Source organism: Buteo buteo, chromosome 6, assembly GCF_964188355.1.
Source record: "Buteo buteo chromosome 6, bButBut1.hap1.1, whole genome shotgun sequence".
NCBI classification, from domain to species: Eukaryota; Metazoa; Chordata; class Aves; order Accipitriformes; family Accipitridae; genus Buteo; species Buteo buteo.
Genome location: NC_134176.1, coordinates 27,119,258 through 27,139,165, shown reverse-complemented (window position 1 = coordinate 27,139,165; position 19,908 = coordinate 27,119,258). Strand labels below are relative to the sequence as shown.

The 19,908-nt window shown below is 36.2% G+C and overlaps 1 protein-coding gene across 4 annotated transcripts in view; it reads left to right on the top strand.

Annotated features, from left to right (window-relative positions):
• Window positions 1-19,517, top strand: part of MIA2 (MIA SH3 domain ER export factor 2) — a 39,426-nt gene extending 19,909 nt beyond the window's left edge. For 3 of the 4 annotated variants that reach the window (XM_075030242.1, XM_075030238.1, XM_075030237.1), the window contains 16 exons: window positions 1,074-1,196; window positions 2,218-2,341; window positions 3,164-3,210; window positions 3,408-3,498; window positions 4,791-4,929; window positions 6,866-6,967; window positions 8,302-8,362; window positions 8,690-8,725; window positions 9,692-9,759; window positions 10,471-10,553; window positions 10,914-11,045; window positions 12,946-13,098; window positions 14,472-14,603; window positions 17,419-17,495; window positions 17,907-18,132; window positions 18,963-19,517. In XM_075030242.1, the coding sequence (XP_074886343.1) occupies window positions 1,074-1,196; window positions 2,218-2,341; window positions 3,164-3,210; window positions 3,408-3,498; window positions 4,791-4,929; window positions 6,866-6,967; window positions 8,302-8,362; window positions 8,690-8,725; window positions 9,692-9,759; window positions 10,471-10,553; window positions 10,914-11,045; window positions 12,946-13,098; window positions 14,472-14,603; window positions 17,419-17,495; window positions 17,907-18,132; window positions 18,963-19,114 (1,746 nt within the window). In that variant the 3' untranslated portion in view covers window positions 19,115-19,517. The remainder of the gene's footprint in view (window positions 1-1,073; window positions 1,197-2,217; window positions 2,342-3,163; window positions 3,211-3,407; window positions 3,499-4,790; window positions 4,930-6,865; window positions 6,968-8,301; window positions 8,363-8,689; window positions 8,726-9,691; window positions 9,760-10,470; window positions 10,554-10,913; window positions 11,046-12,945; window positions 13,099-14,471; window positions 14,604-17,418; window positions 17,496-17,906; window positions 18,133-18,962) is intronic. The other variant, XM_075030239.1, reaches the window with a different exon arrangement.
• Window positions 19,518-19,908: the final 391 nt, after the last annotated feature.

Below are 19,908 nucleotides of genomic sequence, written 5' to 3'. Positions count from 1 at the left end.
GGCAGTTCCCCTGTTTAACTACCATTTTCTGGTTTTATTTTTAGTATAACTGGCTGTTACGTTCTTGTTGCTCAACCTAGTAACTCCTTTCTGTACATTCACTGCTTTTAAATTGGTTGCCTGTTGGGCAACTTTAAGCAATATTCTTTTGAAAGAGACTTGAGATTTTTTTTTTTTACTGTACCCCATGTTTTTGTATTGCATGTTTTGTCTTAATAGAAATTTGCATCAGTTCAATTTCATTCTCACACTATGAAGGCATGGTTTAATTAGTTAATATGTTGCAGTGGTTATTCTTAATGAACTGGTGCATGCTTCAGAGTACTAATCCCTTTACAGCAGTGAAGTATTTTTGTGAAATGACATTTTACTAGGGGATGTCTGTAAAATGTAACCTTGGAGTCTACCTGTCTTTTTAGTTAACCACAGTTAATTACAAAGATACATACTAGTAAGTGTTGATTACATACAGTTGCTGTGACTTTCATTAACAGGGAAGCTTTTTTAAAATAAAATTTAAAAATTAATTTAAGAGGTATGGAGGAGAGTAGGAAAAATAATGTAGTCTTGCAAGTCATGTGAATTTAAATAGCCGTCTAAAAAGCTTCCTGGTTTTCCTTACCTCACCAACCTCTTCTAGTTTGAAAAGACACGGGTACAATTTCGGAAGCGTGTATGCATATTGGGAAATGAGTGTTTTCATCCACTCCCCAGTGTTTGTAGCTGTTACACAAATTGTCACTATTTTATATCCATTGCTATTGTCACATCAGGGTTTTTCAAATGAGTGGAATATTAACTGAACTGTTCTTATAAATGTTTAAAAATATCCTAACTACTAATTACAATGGAGAGCTATGGCAGCTAAAGCAACTAGACAATAACAGAAGCCTTACTTTTCAACGTTTGAGGTTTCACTGTCTTGTGGTCTATCTCTGTTAATTTTTACTGATGGGTGAGAGATTAAAATTCTGCTTATGTGTAGATAATACATGTAACAGGCTCAAGTACTGTTCCTCCTTGATTCTTGGTTGTAATAGACAATCACGCTAATCTGGTATTTCCCTTTTTAGCTTTTACAAGAAGCTGAAGGATGGGGTGAACGATTTAGTGAACTAAATGAACAAACTAAGATGTTTGAATCGTCTAAAGCAGATATAGAAGAAGTATTGAAAAATAAAGAGAGTCAAGTCAAGGTAAATTACGACAGCTGGCATTGAATCGAATTATTCAGGCTGATGCTGTCCTGGTTTCGGCTGGGGTAGAGTTAATTTTCTTTCTAGTAGCTGGTATAGTGTTATGTCTTGGATTCAGTATGAGAAGAATGTTGATAACACGCTGATGTTTTCAGTTGTTGCTAAGTAGTCTTTATGCTAGGTCAAGGATTTTTCAGCTTCTCATGCCCAGCCAGTATATAAACTGGGGGGAGTTGGCCTGGGGGGGATGGCTGCTCGGGAACTAATTTGGCATTGGTTGGCAAGTGGTGAGCAATTGCATTGTGCATCACTTGTTTTGTGTATTGCAATCCTTTGATTATTATTGTCATTTTATTATTGTTATTATTATCATTATTATTTCTATTATCATTATCATTATTATTCCTATTCTCTCCCCCATCCTCTGGTGGGGGGAGTAAGTGAGCAGCTGCGTGGTGCTTAGTTGCTGCCTGGGGTTAAACCATGACAGGTGCTAATCACCAAGTTCCAAGAAAGTCTAACAACCTCTCCTGGTCTTAATATACATTAAGATGTTTTGGGTTTTTATTTGCTGTCTCCATCCTCTAATGTCTTATTTCCTGCTAAGCAAAAAGGTTGCTTAGCAGCACAATGGGGCAGTCTGATAGCCTTGGAAGCCAGCACATTAGATAAGGAAAAACTCTTAGTTCTGGTAGAGTATTTGCATTTTTTTTAATTTGGAGCATGGGAGTTGGCAGTGTATTCTGACATGTGTGTACCTTATATACACAAGCTCTGCTAAAAGCATGCATGCTTGGCTATCTGAAAAGTCTTCATAAGGGCACACCTGTTGACCTGCAGGTATATGTTTTAGTAGAAAAAGTAATATCAGGCATCTAGAATCCTGTATATGGTGCTCCCTTAATCTACTAAGGGAACTAAATGAAGGACAGAAATCCTGAAAATGTAACTGTAATGGTAACTACATTTTCATTGCTTGTGTTTATTTTACTGTTTGTGTTTTGTGATGGCTTTTTCTTAGTCGCTGACACAATACTTACTGAAGATGAAAGACTGGAGTTCAGCAATAAGAGAAGATGATGACACTGAAGATAATCACTGGGACACGGATATAAAGGGTGAAACAGAGAATGGAGAGCACTTAGGTATGGTTTGTATAGCTTCCTATCTTAAATATTAATTTAATAGCTGTTTTAGAAATACAGAACCAACAAACTTTCAGGAAGGTTGTAACATTAGCTTTGTAGAGTTGGATTTTCAAAAACTCACCCAGTGTTATTCATGTCAGACAGTTAACTGATCCTTGGACACCTCCAGAATAACAACCTGTGCTACTCTTTAGCAGTGTGTGGAAATAGCTAAAGCATGCATATTATCATAGAGCAATGTAAAGACTCAGTCTCCTGCAGAATGACTTCAGCCTATGTTAGTATTAAGCAGTGATTCTCAGACATTTTTAAGTGGAAACCTTTCATTTCTTCTTGAAGCTCGTCCCAGCAGTAGCACTGTGGGTCCTCAGAGCCTAGTTTCTGTTTCCTCATCCTTACACAGTTGTTACTTGTTGCAGGCACTATGATAGCACTGGAATCAGATGGGTGTAGATGTGGGTCCCCTCCAAACAGCGGCACAGAGGAGCCTTTCTTCCTCCTTTTCCTTGCTGCAGCTTCTTCTTATGCTGGTGTTGATTATACAGTAGGGCACATCCCAGTAAATCATACAGCGTGTATTAAGCATTTCACTTTTAACATGAGCATTCTGAGTCTGATTGGCAAACAAAGCACTAGAATATAGCGCGCCCCCCTCCCCCTCTTTCTCCCCCCCCCTTTTTCCTCCAAGTATGCTATGCTTATCATGGTATGTTGGGGATTGCTTTTTTTTATAAAAACAAAATAAAATAATACTAGTAAGCTCTGTCACAAACCATTTTGTGCTTTTTATGTGACATATTATTCTATTCTGTCAATCAGATGATCAGCAAAAACGAACTGTAAAGAAATTGATCTATGCTGCAAAGGTATGTGATTTTAAGAAACTTGTGGATGGAAGGGGGGAAACTAGAGGGAATATATGCAATGGTTTTGGTAATTTTAATTGCACGTAGGTATCAGTATCACAGAGTTCAGCACCTTTTAATGTTTAATTAGATATTTTTGCATGCAAAGAGTTTCTGGAAATCTTAAAATGCTCATTTTTTAAAAATTTTGATTGTAGTTAAATGCTTGTTTAAAGACCCTGGAAACAGAAAGAGATCAAATGTATTCAAAACTGTCTGATGAAAATAAAGCTAAAGGAGAACTTACAGGTAATTAAATGTTGTTTTGCCTTTAAGATTAGTAAGATGTTGGTTTTGTACAATGATGTTACAGCCTGTAAGTATTGCTTCTAGTAAAAACTGAATTAAGTTTACATTAATAGCTCTACTTGATTTTTAAAATGCCTGTTTGAGTTTAAGTTGCTTAGCTGTTTTAAATATTTGATTTTAGAGGTAAAGCAATCGAAGTTGCTAAATCACCATTTGCAAATTTTGTTGTACTCTGTTGGAATATTCTATAACTGTTAAGTTATATAATCTTAAAATATATGGGCAAAGTGATGTTAGTAAATATATAATACCTTCTTTACATAATTTCTGGACATGAAACAATGGAGTTTTAGTCTTAAATTTTAAAACCATCTATTAAAAATGGTAGCTTAATTGTAATTGGTTGGTAATGGGTGCAAGCTCAATATTTCTTAAAATCCAAAATACTGCATTTGGAGAATTCAACCTAAAAGCATCTTGCTGTGGTTTCTTCCTTTGTTGTGTAGGACATACTGAAATAAACCCTATGAAATGAAAACATTGCCACTTTAATTCAAATTAAAGCCTGTAATTAGATATTGCTTTCATAGATAACAGCCAGCAGAGTAGCCATCATATTTGAATGTACAGTGCTTTGTTATTTGGGTGATCAAATGCTCTGTAAAACTGTATTTTTCAGTTTTTGATAGTCCTTTAAATTGTCTCTTTGTGCTAGTGTGTTTTCCAAATTGATTGTAACTCTGTCCCATAAAGATATTCAAACTTAATTGAAGCTTTCTATGTTTCTTGAAGAGAGGCATAGGAGTAGTAAATAGGAAAAGAAACATGACTGATATTAATTTGGAAAGATAAGGTAGTTTGACAAATATGAGTTATCCCTTCAGGCTACTCAGCAAGACCTCATGTGGGTAAATCTGCAAGACTGATGGTACTTATTTTACTCCTTTAGTAGAATAATTAGAGTAATAAGAGCCCTAAATGAAAATTTATATTGTGAATTACAAAACTTCATTGTTTTGAAAGAAGCTATATGATTTGGAGCAAAGGCTAGATATGCGCTCAGAGCTGCACTTTGTGGCAGGTAGAGTATAGTTGCTGGTTTCCCATAAAAAGGAGCAATACTGCTTCTCAATTTGTATGAATTATTGAAATATATTAACATTATTACTTGTATTATTAAAGCAACATAGGATCAAAGGTTTTTACAGACTTTTTATATACTAAAATATTGCAGATATTTTAATTTTGTAACTTTTGCGTTGTCCCAATATAATTATTTCTCAATTTGATAGAACGTATAGAAAACCTTCAAAGTCAACAAGCTTCCCTGCAGTCTGAAAATGAATGTTTGGAAAGTGAAGTTCAAAAGCTTCAGCAGAAACTTAAAGTAATGACTGAGCTTTATCAAGAAAATGAAATGAAACTACACAGGTGCTGGTTTCTCTTTTTATATTCAATGCCTTCTGTTTGATTTGAATATAACTCCTTGATTTGGGGGGCTGAAAATTATTGAAAATTTGGATACTGCTTTCCAGAGTTTTCTGAATTGTGAAGACCCTGTTATGTTACATCTTCATGTACATTTATGATCACAGTAATTGTATGGAAATTGTTTCCGTAGAAGTAGTGGTATATTATTTTAGGACTTTTCCACAAGCAAGTACAGAAACAAAGATAAAACAAGAAGTAACTCATTTTTAATCTATAAAATGAGGTGGGTAAAGTTGGAAAGCTTGATTATTTATTTGTTTTTTAATTAAATTAAGATGTGGTGTAATACAGCTATCAAAGTTGCTGAAACAAAGATAATCAGTAGCTGCTTTAACTGTGAGGTATATTTTACATAGTAAACAGAGCTAGTAATGTCAGCAGAGGAGTGATGCTATATATAAAAGTAAGCTTAGAGTTAAAACATAGGCCAGCTAACTATTACCAGTAAGCAACAGAGAACCTCTGTGTATCGGGCTTTTTCCTCACCAGGAAGGATAGAATATGAGAGCTGTACTATCTGCCTCACAGTCAGGATGGTAGCAGGGATTATGACTTACTGACTGAAATCAGAAATATGTTAAGGACTAGAAATAAAGTCGATTGGGATGGGATGGGGTATATAGTAACCTTCAGAAGTGTGTGTGTGTGTGTGTGTGTATGGGGCAGGGAAGGAGCAGAGGGCATCATTTTAGGGCATGATGGTAAAATTACAGTTTTACTAGCCAGAAATTATTTCTTCAAGTAGCAGATGTAATCTTGAAGGCAGCAAGAGAAGCAGCACAAGTCTTGGTCCTGTACTGAGCGGTATGCGGGACCTTTTTAAAGTATTACTTTTGGTAATCTTCTGTGTAGTATATATATTTGTATAGGTATTTGGCACCTTTGTAGATGCAACAAAACCTAGAAATCCCCTACGTTAACATTTGATTTTAAAAAAAGGGGGGTGGGAGTGTGGTGTGGAGAGTGGAAGGAACCTGTTAAAAAGAAGCTATGATGTGCAGTCAGAAAGGAAAAATGTTTGCAGGCTGGGTGATGGTATTTAAAAACACCACATTGAAGCTCAGCGAGAGTATGCTGCTTATCAAAGATTTTAGAAAAGCCAAAAAGGAGTGGAGAGAAGCTACCATGATGAGATAGCAGAATAAGAGGCTATTAGTATTAACAAAGCATCTTTTAAAAAGCTAGCTGTGTTCAAACAAGGGAAATAGAAAAGTGGGAAATGAAGATTGAGTAGAAAAGTTTAAATCATGTTCAAAAGACCCATGATTTAGATAGTTTGATTGCAAAGGACTGCTGGTTACAGGAAAATGACCAGTTTATCCATTCAGGACTGTATGCAGCAGTAGTATCCATGTGTGTTCTGCAGAATTACCTTGTGCATAATCTGTGGTCTGGAATATGGGTTTTCTCTTCTGTAGTGCCTGATAAGGCATAAAGAAAGAGGAACCTGGAAAGAATTTTTTTTAATAACTATTTTCTTAATAGCTAGTAACAACCTTTTTTCTTCTCTGGAAAATCATTGTAAAATGTAAAAAAGTACCAGAACATTTAGTTTGTTTGATTTGATTTGTGGCTGCTTACCCCTGACATCCCAAATAGAAATATTCTTTGGGAATATAGATTGTCTTCCAGATTCCTTTTAGGAACAGTGGTAATCTAATTGTTTCATATAGAACAGTTAATAAACTAAATAAACTAATATGAATACAAACTAGTGTTATTTATGCCACTTCATATGTTGCCTCTAAAACTTTTATCTGGATAAATATCATGTATTCATCACAACTAAATAATTGGAGAAGTTTTTCGTGACAGACCAACTACAAAATTGTTGACTTGAAACAGAATTAACCATAGTTTTTGAATTTTCTTAAAGGAAGCTGACAGTAGAAGAAAGAGAACGCCTACAGAAGGAAGAAAAGCTTTCTAAAGTAGATGAAAAAATTAATCATGCTGCTGAAGAACTAAACAGCTACAGGTAATTACAGATTTTAGTTGCTGTAATCACTTGTTCCAAAGTGAACAAAAGGCAGTAGAGAATTAATAAAAACAGCAGCATAAGTGAATGTATTTTCTTCCAGTTTCTTTGTTTTGTGTGTGTTTGTGTGTATGTGCTAGTTTGTGTGTAATAATACATACTAAGGGAGGTTTTGCTTTGTTAAAAAATTTGGGTATGGAAGATCAATCACTAGTAACTTTTCTTCCATTAGAATGCTGATTGTATTGACATGTTAGCTTTAATGGAATGGTAGAAGTGGGTCTCTAATCTAGTTCCGTTTATTGAACAGAGATAAAAATATGAAGTTAAGAGAATGCTGTAAAATAAATGCAATGTTCAGTTTTCCTATAGATCGTAACATATTTATGTTGTATAGTTGCAGTATTCTGTTTCTGTATCTCTAAGCCTGTCAAATAGTACTGTTGTTTAGAAATTCATTACTATAATACTGTGATGTGGGAATATTTTCTGTAGTTGTTTTTTAACTGCTTTGCTCTGTTTTGTGTTGCACCTACTGTGTACCTCTGGTTTGTTTCTGTGGTTTCTCAAACTATGGCATAATTCTTCAATCTGTAATGTATATTCCACATCTTCCTTCAGTGTTTATGGAGGTATTGACTATAACTGAATGATACTGATCAACAATATTTCCTGAAGAGTAAATTAGATTAATTCTTTCTCTAGAAAGTTCTTGTAGACATTCTTCAGTATTCATACAGGAAGACAGAATTCATCCTTCTTGATTTACTCAGAACGTGAACTTCATAGACATCTTAATTTTAAAGAGATTATTAATATTGCAAATGGAGTATAACTAAACAATGAATATGTCTTTGGCCTACCTGCTGAGAGAGGGTAGAACCTAGAGAGGCTGTGCACAGGGCAGCTGGCAGCAAAGGTGGCATCGTACTTTCTGTGGTCTTGAAATAACTTTAGTGCAAGTGACTACCCCTGAGGACTGAGGGTGGTAGCCTGTAACAGCATGATGCTCCAGCCAGACTGGTACATTTGCTGAGCTGGGTGAGGCTGGCTGTTAGGCATATGTGGAGGGATATCCTTTGTATTGGAAACATATCACAAACCACTGAAAAGTTGGGGAGGTGTTGGGTTTTTTGGTTCTGTTCTTTTGTTTACATTTCAGTTTGCACTAATCTAGGACCTACAACTTCCACTGCTACTATGATTTTAATGTATCCCATGGGCCTAAGTGACAATTCTTAACTATACCTTGTGTTTACCATTGTGTTTACTGTATTTAAAATTACTTTCCTCCACATTTTATTACAATGTCATAAATCCTAATTTTGTTACAGACAGCGAGCAAAAGATCTTGAAGAAGAGCTAGAAAGAACCATTCGTTCTTACCAGAATCAGGTATGTGCTTTGTGTTACTTACCAGCTATGCCAAGCAGGAGGGATGTTATTGCAACTGAAATACCACTTTCAGCTAGGTTGTGATGCTGTATTTGGCTTGGTTTTGTTGGGTGGTTTTTTTGCTCCCCGCACTGCCCCAATGCTCTGTGGTTTTGACTGACACAATTTCATAGCAGAGATCACCAGAAAACGTTTTAATAAAGTTAAATTTTAAGTTTAGATGTCTCATTATAAATTATCCACACATGTTAAATTTATTGATAAGAGCATATACTCAAGTTTTCTTTTTTTACATGATAATGATCTAATGAAATCTCTCTATCACAGATTACTTCACATGAGAAAAAAGCTCACGATAATTGGGTAAGTTCCAGCTACTGAATTTTCTGAACTTTGTGTGTCTTCCTTTTCCATGATTTGAATAGCTTTCTTTATCACTTATTTGTTTCTTATTAAAAACAGATAATCAAAATTGACTCTAACCTGTCACCTTTAAACATACAGTTTTATTGCAGAAATACACAAAAGCATGTTAAAAATACTTCTATCGTATAAAATAGTTGGAATAATTAAGCTGGATAGCAATGAGCACAGTAGAATGATATTACAATATTATTTGCTGTAGCAATAAATCTGCTGGAATAACATGTTACCACTTAACAAGTGTGTGACATTTTGCTAATAATAAAAGCATTTGGCCTTGTTTCAATGCCATTTTAGTATTTTCCGTGGATGTACTTCACTCCTTTTATCTACTAATAGAAAATGTTATGTGCTGTAAGAACAGTATGTTCCATTGACAGCTTCCTGAGAATGTTGCCACAAAATCCCTTTTTGCCTTTTTTCCCAAACAAGAAACTTATTAAAATATCTCCTGACTAATACATTCTTCAGTTTCACGGAATAGTCTGTATAAGATAGAACCCTGTTAAAAGCTATGGCACTTCATGGTCATAATTTTACAGTTTTTAACTATATGATTTTAACATAAAGCTTTCTTATATAAAATTTGAGGCTTTAAATCTTGTACATATTCTGTAGATGCTTCAAAGCAGCTATAGCCAAAGAATTTAATTTCTGCAGTTTTAAGAACATGCAGAAAGCCATATCATTCCTCAAAAATTTGCGTAGTAGAGCTGCTAATGCCATTTGGTGATGTATGTGAGGATCTGTTTCATATGCTTTATACACAAGTCATATCTTGTGAAAATACAGGCCACATGCTTCAGATAGAAAAAAATTTCTTGGATCTAGGGCCTGTCACATTTTTGAAGCATTTAATTAATAAATAACAATATCTAAGCATCTGATTTTTGTCCCTCCCCAAAGCTGACAGCCCGAGCAGCTGAAAGACACCTCAATGATATAAAAAAAGAAAATGCACATAACAGACAAAAGTAAGTGCAATTCTGATCTCATTCTAAACAAATGCAATTTGGCATGTGAGTATGTTTTGGATTTATGCAATTTGATGTTTTCTAGACCTGTGTTAATCAATTGTGGCCCAAACAGGGCAGAGAGAACACAGTGTTCCATTGGAGTTCTGAAAGAAAGGGAGTCATTTGAGCATTCCTGTAAAGATAACATGCAAGAAAGAAAGAACTTAAGAACTATGTGAAATACTGAAATATTTCAGGAAAGAAGCAGAAGGTAGTACTAGAACTCAAAGAGTTTGGGGGTTTGGTTTTTTGTTTGTTTTAAATAAGTGTGTATCAACCAGATGTCATGGTTACCTCATGATTTTACAGCTTATCTCAGAAGTTAATACTGGGCTAACAGATCAGGTGGTGGTGGTTGGGAGGAACCTTTAGGTGTTAATACTTGGAATGCAATTTAGAGTACTCATGAGAATAATATTATGCTAGGAATTGTGACATCTAACATGCCACTTCAACTTCTGAATTACAGTTTAAATACAGCAGAATAGAGAAACACTTTGAGGATTTCTTAAGTTCAGAGTTCTGTGACATCCTTTGTCTTTTTATTTAGGGAATAAAATACCTTGCTTCATTAACCCTTTAAGTAGAAAGCCTAGCAGTAAACAGTGCAGTCCAGTAAAACTTTTGCACTTCTTGGTTATTTACTACTTTTTTGTTGTTTATTTGCAGATTAACTGAAACAGAATTTAAACTTGACCTTTTAGAAAAAGATCCTTATGCTCTTGATGTTCCAGTTAGACCATTTGGCAGAGGTACAGTATTGAATTGTAAAATAGAGCCTAATTATTTTGGTATATGGTTTTGTTTTCCAAGACCACATGCATGTAATTGTTTGAAAACTATCTTGGCCATGTGTATGTACAAATAAGTAATTTTAAAAAATAATTGGGTCATAAGTGACTCTAGGTCATGTCGAGTATTTTGTTGAAACTAAGAGTGTTTGTAGTATCGATGAGAGTAGACTAGGAATATGATACACATGGTAATTAGAACACAATTTTCATTTCACTTATACAATTTTAGTTTTAAACTTCACCCGAGAAGTTAATTACTTTATACACTTTGCTAAACTAAATATTGTGAACTTGAGTATTTTGTTTTAACTGTTCCAGAGCATTCCCCATATGGACCCTCACCAATGGGCCGGCCTTCATCTGAAACAAGAGCTTTTCTTTCCCCTCCAACTTTATTGGAGGGTCCTTTAAGGCTTTCACCTATGCTTCCAGGTGGAGGAGGAGGAAGAGGTACAATCTTAAACTTGAAAATGTATCTATTCTGGATTTCTCTCTCCTCTACTATAAACCTGTCACACCTTTTCCTCTTGCTGGTGACAAGAAGTGTTAAAACAACCAATTCGATATCAATAGTTAATTGGACAAACTCTTCCTGTTTTTCAACTTGCTTCTAAAGCTGTCTAATGTGTAACAGTACAATAGAAACTTTAGTTGTTGCTAATAGGTTGGTCAGTGGATTCACTTTAGAAGCATAGATTGAGAAAAGTGAAAAGCCCAACTTAATCAGTCTTGTTTTATTTCTTGGACAAATGGGGTTCTGCTGAAATAAACTTAGGATTTTAAAGTAAACAAGAGTCGATTAGTTTTCTGAAGAAAGAATACTGCCACTTCCATCTCATTGGACTACAGTCAGTGAAAGAAGAAGAGGGTACCTGTGTTGTCAAAAGCATGAGAGAGTTTTATTGGGGGTCATGATACTAGAAAGTTACTGATTCAGTAATTGTTTTCCTCCCTTTGTTCTAAATTTGAGGCAGTCATATATGTGGAGACAGTTTCTTCCCTAGTGATAAAAGGGACCAGGAAGGTTGTGTGCAAGGAGTAAAATTCAGAGATTGAGGAGTAGGTGAAAGCAAGCCGTGATGTCAGGGGTTGTAAGAGAAGAAAACCACTGTTCCTTCATGTTTTTGATGTTGATGGAAATAGTGTAGATAAATGCCAGAGTGGAGTTCAGCATCTGTTACAGGTAATAAAGAAGCTCTACTACTGTTAAACCTGTTGAAACCTGTACTTATTTCATGGGAAATATGTCTAAATGTCTCATCTGTAAGGATTTCACTAATCAACAGTGATTTTTAAAGATCACCATGGCCTATTTATTTACTTTAATTCTTTGTAAAAAGCATATCCAGGTGCACATGAAAGTTGATTCATTTTTCTAAGTCAGAAAAGCTTGAGATTGAATGTTCAGCAGTAGCTGTACCACACATAAGCAAAATCATACTTGACAATTTATTTGTATAGAGACAGTAAGTAATGAAACTGAGCTGTCCAATGTATCTTTAAACTGTAGCTCAGCTGTTGCTGGTGAGGAAGACTAAAAACTGGATTTCAGGATGCAGTATTAACAAGGAAAGAGACTATGCAAAGGCATAACTACTGCCCATTTCACAATGGAGCACTAACATAACTTCAGCAGATTAAACAAATGATGTGTTTAAATAATGCCAGCTACAGAGCAATTATAGTGCTCATCTGATTTTGTACAAGACACGAAATGGCTTCAAATTTTAGGTTGAATTTTAGGATAGAGAATTAGAGAATGATACCAGAATTCAGTACTTCTGTGATTTTTTTCAGAACAAATCTATTTTAAAGGAAGCTTGCAACTTAAAATCACTCATTGTTACAGTTTCTCTTGCCTTTGGTTATGTGTTGACCTGGTCTTCTCTTATTTTTTTTCTTGACTAAAGAATTAGAAAGAACCAGAAGAGTGTTGAATGTAACACGGCTATTTTCTTACGATGAGGGTATTAACTTCAAGTGTGCTAATTTTTAGTTTGATTAGCAGCAGTTTTTTTAGCACTGAGAAGAAGATTTATTGTGAGGGCACTAGTTTCTCTGATTTGAATGAACTGAAACTCTTAAAATGATTATTTAAAAAAAAAAATTGCAGGTACTCTAGGTTGCACTATTGTTGAACTAAGACTTTTTCATTCCAAACAAACCTTTTAAACACTTCTAGTAAACATAACAGCAAACAGCTGGAGAGTCCTGTGGAGCCATGCGCCTCTCGTATCTTGACAGTGTTGGTGTTCCGTGATATATTTTACTATTTTCAGACTTAATGAAGAAAGCCATAATAGAGGATTTAAAATACCTGGGTAAATAGCTATCTGATTTCTTCGATTAGGATCCAGAGGACCAACTGCCATGTATGAAGGTGGTAATGAAAGAGGAGAGCTGAGTTCTGATAGATTAACTGATCCCCACAGACCACCATCAGATACTGGATCCCTGTCTCCTCCTTGGGACAGAGAACGCAGGATAATTCTGCCTCCACCAGGTATAAAAATCTGCTTAGCTACTGTATCTATGGAAAAGTGAAGTTATTGTGCAGTGTGTATATTTAAGTATTTTTTGCTTAAAAATATGAAATGTTTTCTTGGAACTGCATGTGCAACTGCACTGGAAAGGCTTTTTTAATAGTGGGGTTTTTCCCCTTCTTGAATGGTGTGGTTCACTTGCATTTCTTCTATGCTATTTTTTAAATATATATTGGTACTAGCAGTGTACAATCAGCTGTTTGGTTTCATCATTTTACTGGGGGTTTGCTTAGTGCCTTAAAAGATCTGTCTGGGCTGGATAATTACTAAGAGATCTGTGAAGGTAAAAAGTTTTAATGGTACATTAGCCTTAAATAAATAAATAAAAGCTAATGTTGAAAAACACTGTTTTTTTCAAAAAACATTTATATTAATTATACAGGAGTACCATGGTACAGTCATCATGTTCGGTACATATTTTTGTGTTGATGCTGCCTCTTTAATAATTAACAACAACAAAATCAGTCTTCACTCTCACTTCTTCAGCTAAATGTCTGTATTGCACGTTATCACTCAAGACAGAGATGAATCAAAGAGGGTACTGCTGATATTTCTCAAGTAAACAATGCAGGGGGAAGGACAACCTTCCTGTACACCAGTAATAAAGAAGCAAAAATGCTACAAGTTAAAAAAATTTTTTACAAATTCGGTAGACAGATTAAAGTGCCTCAGTTATTAGATGCAGCAAGCGATATTGTAGTTGCTACACATCTGTGTGAAAGCCTGATTATAAAACTCAAAGTCCACTCAGGATGCAGCTTATCATTTTCCAGATCTGATCTATTGACAGGGTAATGCAGAGAGGTTGTCTTATTTCCTTGAGCTTTGTTCTTACCCCATCTTTGCTCTTTGATCTCACTGATACAGTTTGTCTTGTAGCTGCATGATTGATTGCTAGATCTGATGCAAGGAAGTTGGTGGAAACACATTACAGCACTATGAAACATAACAGAAAACAGCACTCATCTAAGAATGGCTTAAAATGTATAGTACCTTATTTTGTGTTTGACCTTCATTGCTATGCTGAACCTTTGTTTCAAAGCCCTGCTGTTTATGACTTAGGCAATCATAACTTTCAAAATTCTACTGTATGTTAAACCAAAAATCAATGAACTTTCTCTTTTGCAGCTCCTAAGAAACATAAGCTATAGTACATACTTGGTGGGATTCCTATGTTTGGGGTTTTTTGAAATTTGTTTTCTCATCCTGGTTAATAGTCACTTTGGATATTTACAAGAGCATAAGATATCCGGAGGATTTTGCTGGTGTAAAATTATGTGGAATGGGGGGAATAAATCTTCATTGACCTGTTTTGTGATTTCTTCAATGTTAGGTGAGCCTTACACTGATCCAGTTCTTCCTCCTCGAAGACAAGAAAGATTTTTCCCTAATCCTCCAAATACTGGAAGACTTTCTGGACCAGCAGAACTACGAACTTATAATGTGCAGTCTTTTGATAAAACAGGTGGGAATTGCTTCCTTGATACTATCAAATGGAGAATCTCAGTGTAAGTTGACTATGTGTAGTAGCCTTGGTAAGAGGACAACTTTATAGCTACCACAGACCTGATGTTCCATTGTGTAAAAACATTTTAACACCTGCTAGCCTTTCCCTCTTATCAACAACAGCAGTCTCTTCTGTCAGGTGGATGGGATTCAGTGAATGCTAGTCATGAGGTATTTTTTTGTCCACCTTCACTGTTCTGTATGTTAACCATTCAGGATTGGCCTTGAGTCTGTTTTGGCCCCTCCCATGAGGCTCACCACAGCATAAAATATCACAAACCCACACTTGCATTCCCATGCCATATTTGGTAAAGTTAGAAAGAGTTAGAGTCAATAAGACCAAAAGAATAACAGCAAAATTTTCAAATATCTGCTGGCTTTGTGTACTGAAGTAGTAGAATGTCCTGAGGTCTCCTCCTTCAAACTAATTACCATACTTGCAGCTTTTTGTAGTTCACAGTGCAGTTGCCCCCAACTTAATCACACATTTCACTGACCCAAGTACCATTTGTTTTAAACTGGCCAATTACGTAAATTGTAGTTTGTGATACTTAGTAACAGCCAGAAGCTCAGAGGCAAAGTTTTGGTGACTTAAACCTCATCACTGAAACAGTTTAAGAGCTTAAAGCCCTAATACTTATTAAGCAGTTTTCATCCTTATTTAATGCCTAGTAAATCACATGTGTCTGATCAGCTAGGCTGAAGTCATTAAACTCACAACAGAAACTTTGCCACCTGGTATTCAGTTACTCCTATGATTAGTAGTAAGTTACCATCTTTGTTGCCCAGTTTCTGGCAATAGGAGAGAGAACCTTTGTTACTTGGTGTGTAGTGTGAGAACTGGGAATGCTGAATTCTGTTTCAGGTTGAAGGTTCAGGTTTTACAGGGAATTTTTCCCTACTGGAAGACAATTCTGTTCCTGTACAGCCACTCACCTTCCTACCCTCTTTCCCAAGTCTCTCTTTGTTTTACTCCTGCTTTCTAATAGTTTGTGTTCCACTGAGGTCTTTCTTCTAGCACCTGAATGCTGACTGAAGGACAGGAGAGGTACACTGTCTTTGCAGTCACTTGTTGCATCCATTTTTACCCTTTTCTTCAGCTGCTGGCAAGCAACAATTAAAAAAAAAAAAAAAAAGCTGTATTCAGTTCTTAGGCAGTTCAAAACCTAATTAATGGAAACAGGGTTTTGGATAACCTTGGTGCCAGCATTTAGCAGGTCATGAAGCATATGTGAATCTTGCTTTTTATAGGCATGTAATTTCACTAGAATCTTGCTTTTTAGAGGCATGTAATTTCACTAGACTTGGGTGAGTATTTGTAAAAATAGCAAAAAAACTCCAACAAATTGAAAGAAAAAGAACCTACCCCATCCAGCACATGCCATCTGACTTCAGAACAGCAACATGTCTCACAGTACTGAATCCAGGCTCCAACTCTAAAGAGTGAATAAGCAAGATGATCACAATGTTATTTAAAGTGAACAAAATAATAGGCATTTTCCTAAGCTGGGGTGACTAACTACAAAAATGAAATTTCAACTTGAGGCAGGTACCTGGAGCAGCAAACTTCTGGTCAGAAGGAAGGGTTAAAGCTTGACACAGTTTGTGAGCAACTTTACAGGGATTTAAAATGCAAAGTGTTATGCAACCTAAGTATCAAGGCATGAATATTCTGTGTGTGACACAAACAGTTGAAATGCTTCAGATTGTTAAGTAACTGTATCTTCAGCAAAGGCAGGGCCTGCTTGAAATGACAAGTAATTTAGATTTTTGGAAAAGACCTATCTGTTCATTGAGAAAAGAGCTTTGTTTTCTTCAAAGGAGAAGAGATACAACATGTAGATGAAAAGTCTGTGATGTGTGAGAATTATGGTTTCAGTCTTGTGCTTTTTAGTATTATTGTCTTTAATCCAGGCAGACATGTAAGAAAGCAGTATTTTTCAAATCTTGGAGGGGGTTGGGGTTTTTGTGTGGTTTTTTTGTTGTTTGTTTGTTGTTTTGGGTTTGTTGGTTGGTTTTTTGTTTGTTTTTTTTTTTAAGAAAGGAGTACCTTTAGTGTATATATTTATAGTATATTTATATCCAGTCAGATTCTCCTCTGACAATTCCCTTTAATAATTTTCTTCAATTGTTACTGAAAATACTTGTTCTCAGGGATGTATAAGGGTAAAAACACTGAAGTTCCTATTTATCTCTTAATTTATAAAGTGAGTACAGCAAATATGAGGATGATTATTCTCATTTCTGAATGTTTATCCAGAAATGATGCAGTTCTGAAAGTGTCCTTAATGTTTAGCAGCTAAGGAAGGAATCAGTTTTTGTCAGAATTGAATAGGATTGCTGTTAAGCTCTATGCCAAGAGCATATCATAGTGCAGTCAGTCCTAGAGTGGGACTTAGCAAAGAAAGAATTAGCAGGAGGGAGGGGAACAAGGGAACTGCTACAGTAATGTTATGTATTGCTAGGAAAATGGACTTGTAACTTCTAAAAAAAAAAACTAAAATAGAAGAAAAAGACTTACTTGTATACAAGAAACTTTGGTAAAAGCTGCAACCTTGTAATGCATATGCAATCTGTACAGAAGTTGGAGAAGATACTTAAACATAGCTTTGTGTTCCTCTGTTGTCTTTCAGTCTGCCTGCGTAACAGTTGCTTGGTACAGCAATACCTTCCCCCCCCCTTGCCTATATATCCTGATTTCAGAAAAAATACTGAAATCAGTGGTGGAGAAAAGGAGGTCAGCACTGAATAACTTGTTTAACTTTTGCTTACAGATGGACAAACATCTTCAGAAAATAGCCCACGAACAGAACCAAGTGGAAATGGGATGAAAGACCATTCTAACCTTAGTGTAAGTAGCCAAACAGAAACTTGATTTAAAGAAGCTTTAATTTTCTGCAAAATGTTTAGGAAAATTTGTCTCTAGTGCATTGGTCATGTTATATTGCACTGTGCCATCCAAATTATAAGATTATTTTTACGTTTATCACAGCACTTACGATCTTGTGAATTAATTTTTATGTATGACTAATATAACCCCTGCTGAAAACTAATTGTAACACAAAAGATGAAACTATGGTCAAGCTGATGGTCAGTGCACATAGATAGCCTTGTTCACAATTATGCTGTAGCTAAGGCAGAGTTGGAACTAGCTGTTAGCTAGTGTGACAGTCTACATCAAAGTGGGTCTGATGGGATTGGAGATGTTGCCTCTCCTCATCCCTTTCCCTAAGCTAACTTCCCTGTTTTCACTGTGTTGTAGAACTCGCTTCCTGATCCGTCGCTGACATCTGAAAGTGAAGCCATCAGTTCAGGGTTTGCTCCTCCACCTTTCCCTCCAGTCAGACCGCCGTTGATGCCTGTGGATCCTAGAGCACCTTTCATGAGACGAGGACCTCCTTTTCCTCCCCCTCCTCCTGCTGGCATGTATGGACCACGTGAATGTTTTCCAGTACGAGACTTTGGGCTTCCGCGCCCTCCACTGCCAAGTACGTAGCTTTTGCCAGCATTTATTTCAAGTTGATGAACATAAGTGCTTTGTGCAGGTAGTGAGTTACCACACTGGGTGAATATCTACATCTTTATTTGAATACTACTTCTCAATTCAACTAACAGGGAGCATCTTTTCTGATTAAGGTTAATGGCATTGTACACTTTCTTTTTCACAATTGCTCCTATTGACAATGTTTTTACAAATACTAGCTTTGGCTGGAAAATACACATACTGTTCAGGATTTAAAGGGGTTTTTTGGGGGGTAGGAAAGCAAGTAGATGCTTACCTTAATCCTTTTCCTCCTACAAGGTTGCATCATATATAAATCTTAGCTTCATCCTTTATCTTTGAGGTATGCTAGCGTCCATGCAAAGGTATGCATTTGGGACATACCTGTTAATTGTTTTCCCTTGGAGCTTGTCTTAGCTTGCATTAGTGGAGCAAGATCTAAGTATCAAACTGAAGGGCTTCTTTCTGCCTCCTGCTGTTCTGTGATTAAACTGTGAAGAACTAAGCCATTTATCTTCCAAAGGATCTGTAAGGTATGACAGCCAAGGGCTGCTAGAGCAGACCAAAGGTGATGGTGGCAGCAGCAGCCCATTAACAGACAGTGACTGGCTGCTGCTGTGAGCCTGTCACAGGTAACTTCTGAGAAAAGCGATCATTTTGTCCTCCTCCTTAGCATCTTTGTCTCCTTGGAGCATAACACCTAACCTGGGTCTACTTTGTGACTTCTATTTAGGCAGGCCATATATGGGGTAGGAGGAGCAGGTATGTTTACTGTTGTGATTGATATTAACTTGGACCACTCTGATTCTCCTGCAGTAAGAAATCCATTTCCAATGAGATCTTATCCTCACTATCCACCTCAACGACCTGGATTTTTGCCTCCACCCCCTCCTCCTGAAAATAGAGTTGAGCCACCTCAGCTAAATCCATCAGCTGTAGAACAACCAGAACCAAAGCAGGAGACTTGACAGAGACATCTGAGCAATGAAGCATTTCTGTACTCTCCTAAAGGCATTTTCCCTTGTGTTAAGTAACCATTGTTACTTAGGTATATATAAACTACTTTGCTCAAATTGAAGCTTAATAGAAAATTCTCAGGATAGTATTTTGTAAATAAAGAATTAAATAAGTATGAATATTGTGAATAAGTGATTACCATTGTACGATAGTCATTTTAATTTAAGTATTTCTAACTTGAGTAATCTCTTCAGAGGTGTATAAAATTGTCATGTGAACTGTATTTTAAAAGTCCAGCTGCTTTGTCCTTGTTTAGCTGTACAGGGAATCTCTCTGCATGCCAAAAGTGATGTTTGCTGCTTTATGAATAGAATGTGAAAACAAATTGAAACAGTTAATAAAAGTCTACTGAAAATGAAGGCAATGTCCCTGTTAACATGGTACTGTAGAAGCAGTTGAAGTGAAGAGGAATTACTATCATTCCCTACTACATACATACTCTGTTAATGACCTCATAGGTAATCTTTCGGCTGTCCCAGCTTTGCAGAATAGCAGTTAGACCTACCACTGCAGTGGGAGGGAATGGGAAGTGGAAACACAGAGCACCTCTCCCCTCACTCTTCAAAACTGATAGTGTGGGTGGTAGTGTTTTATTGAAGATGTGTATATGGGGTTTTTGATGGCATGGGCAGAAGGAGTCATAGCTATGTGATGCTTCAGCACCACCAGAACCTTGCAAAACTATTACTAAGTTTTTTTACTGTCTCAAAATGGCATTTGGGAAGCTGGGTGGGAGAAAAAAAAC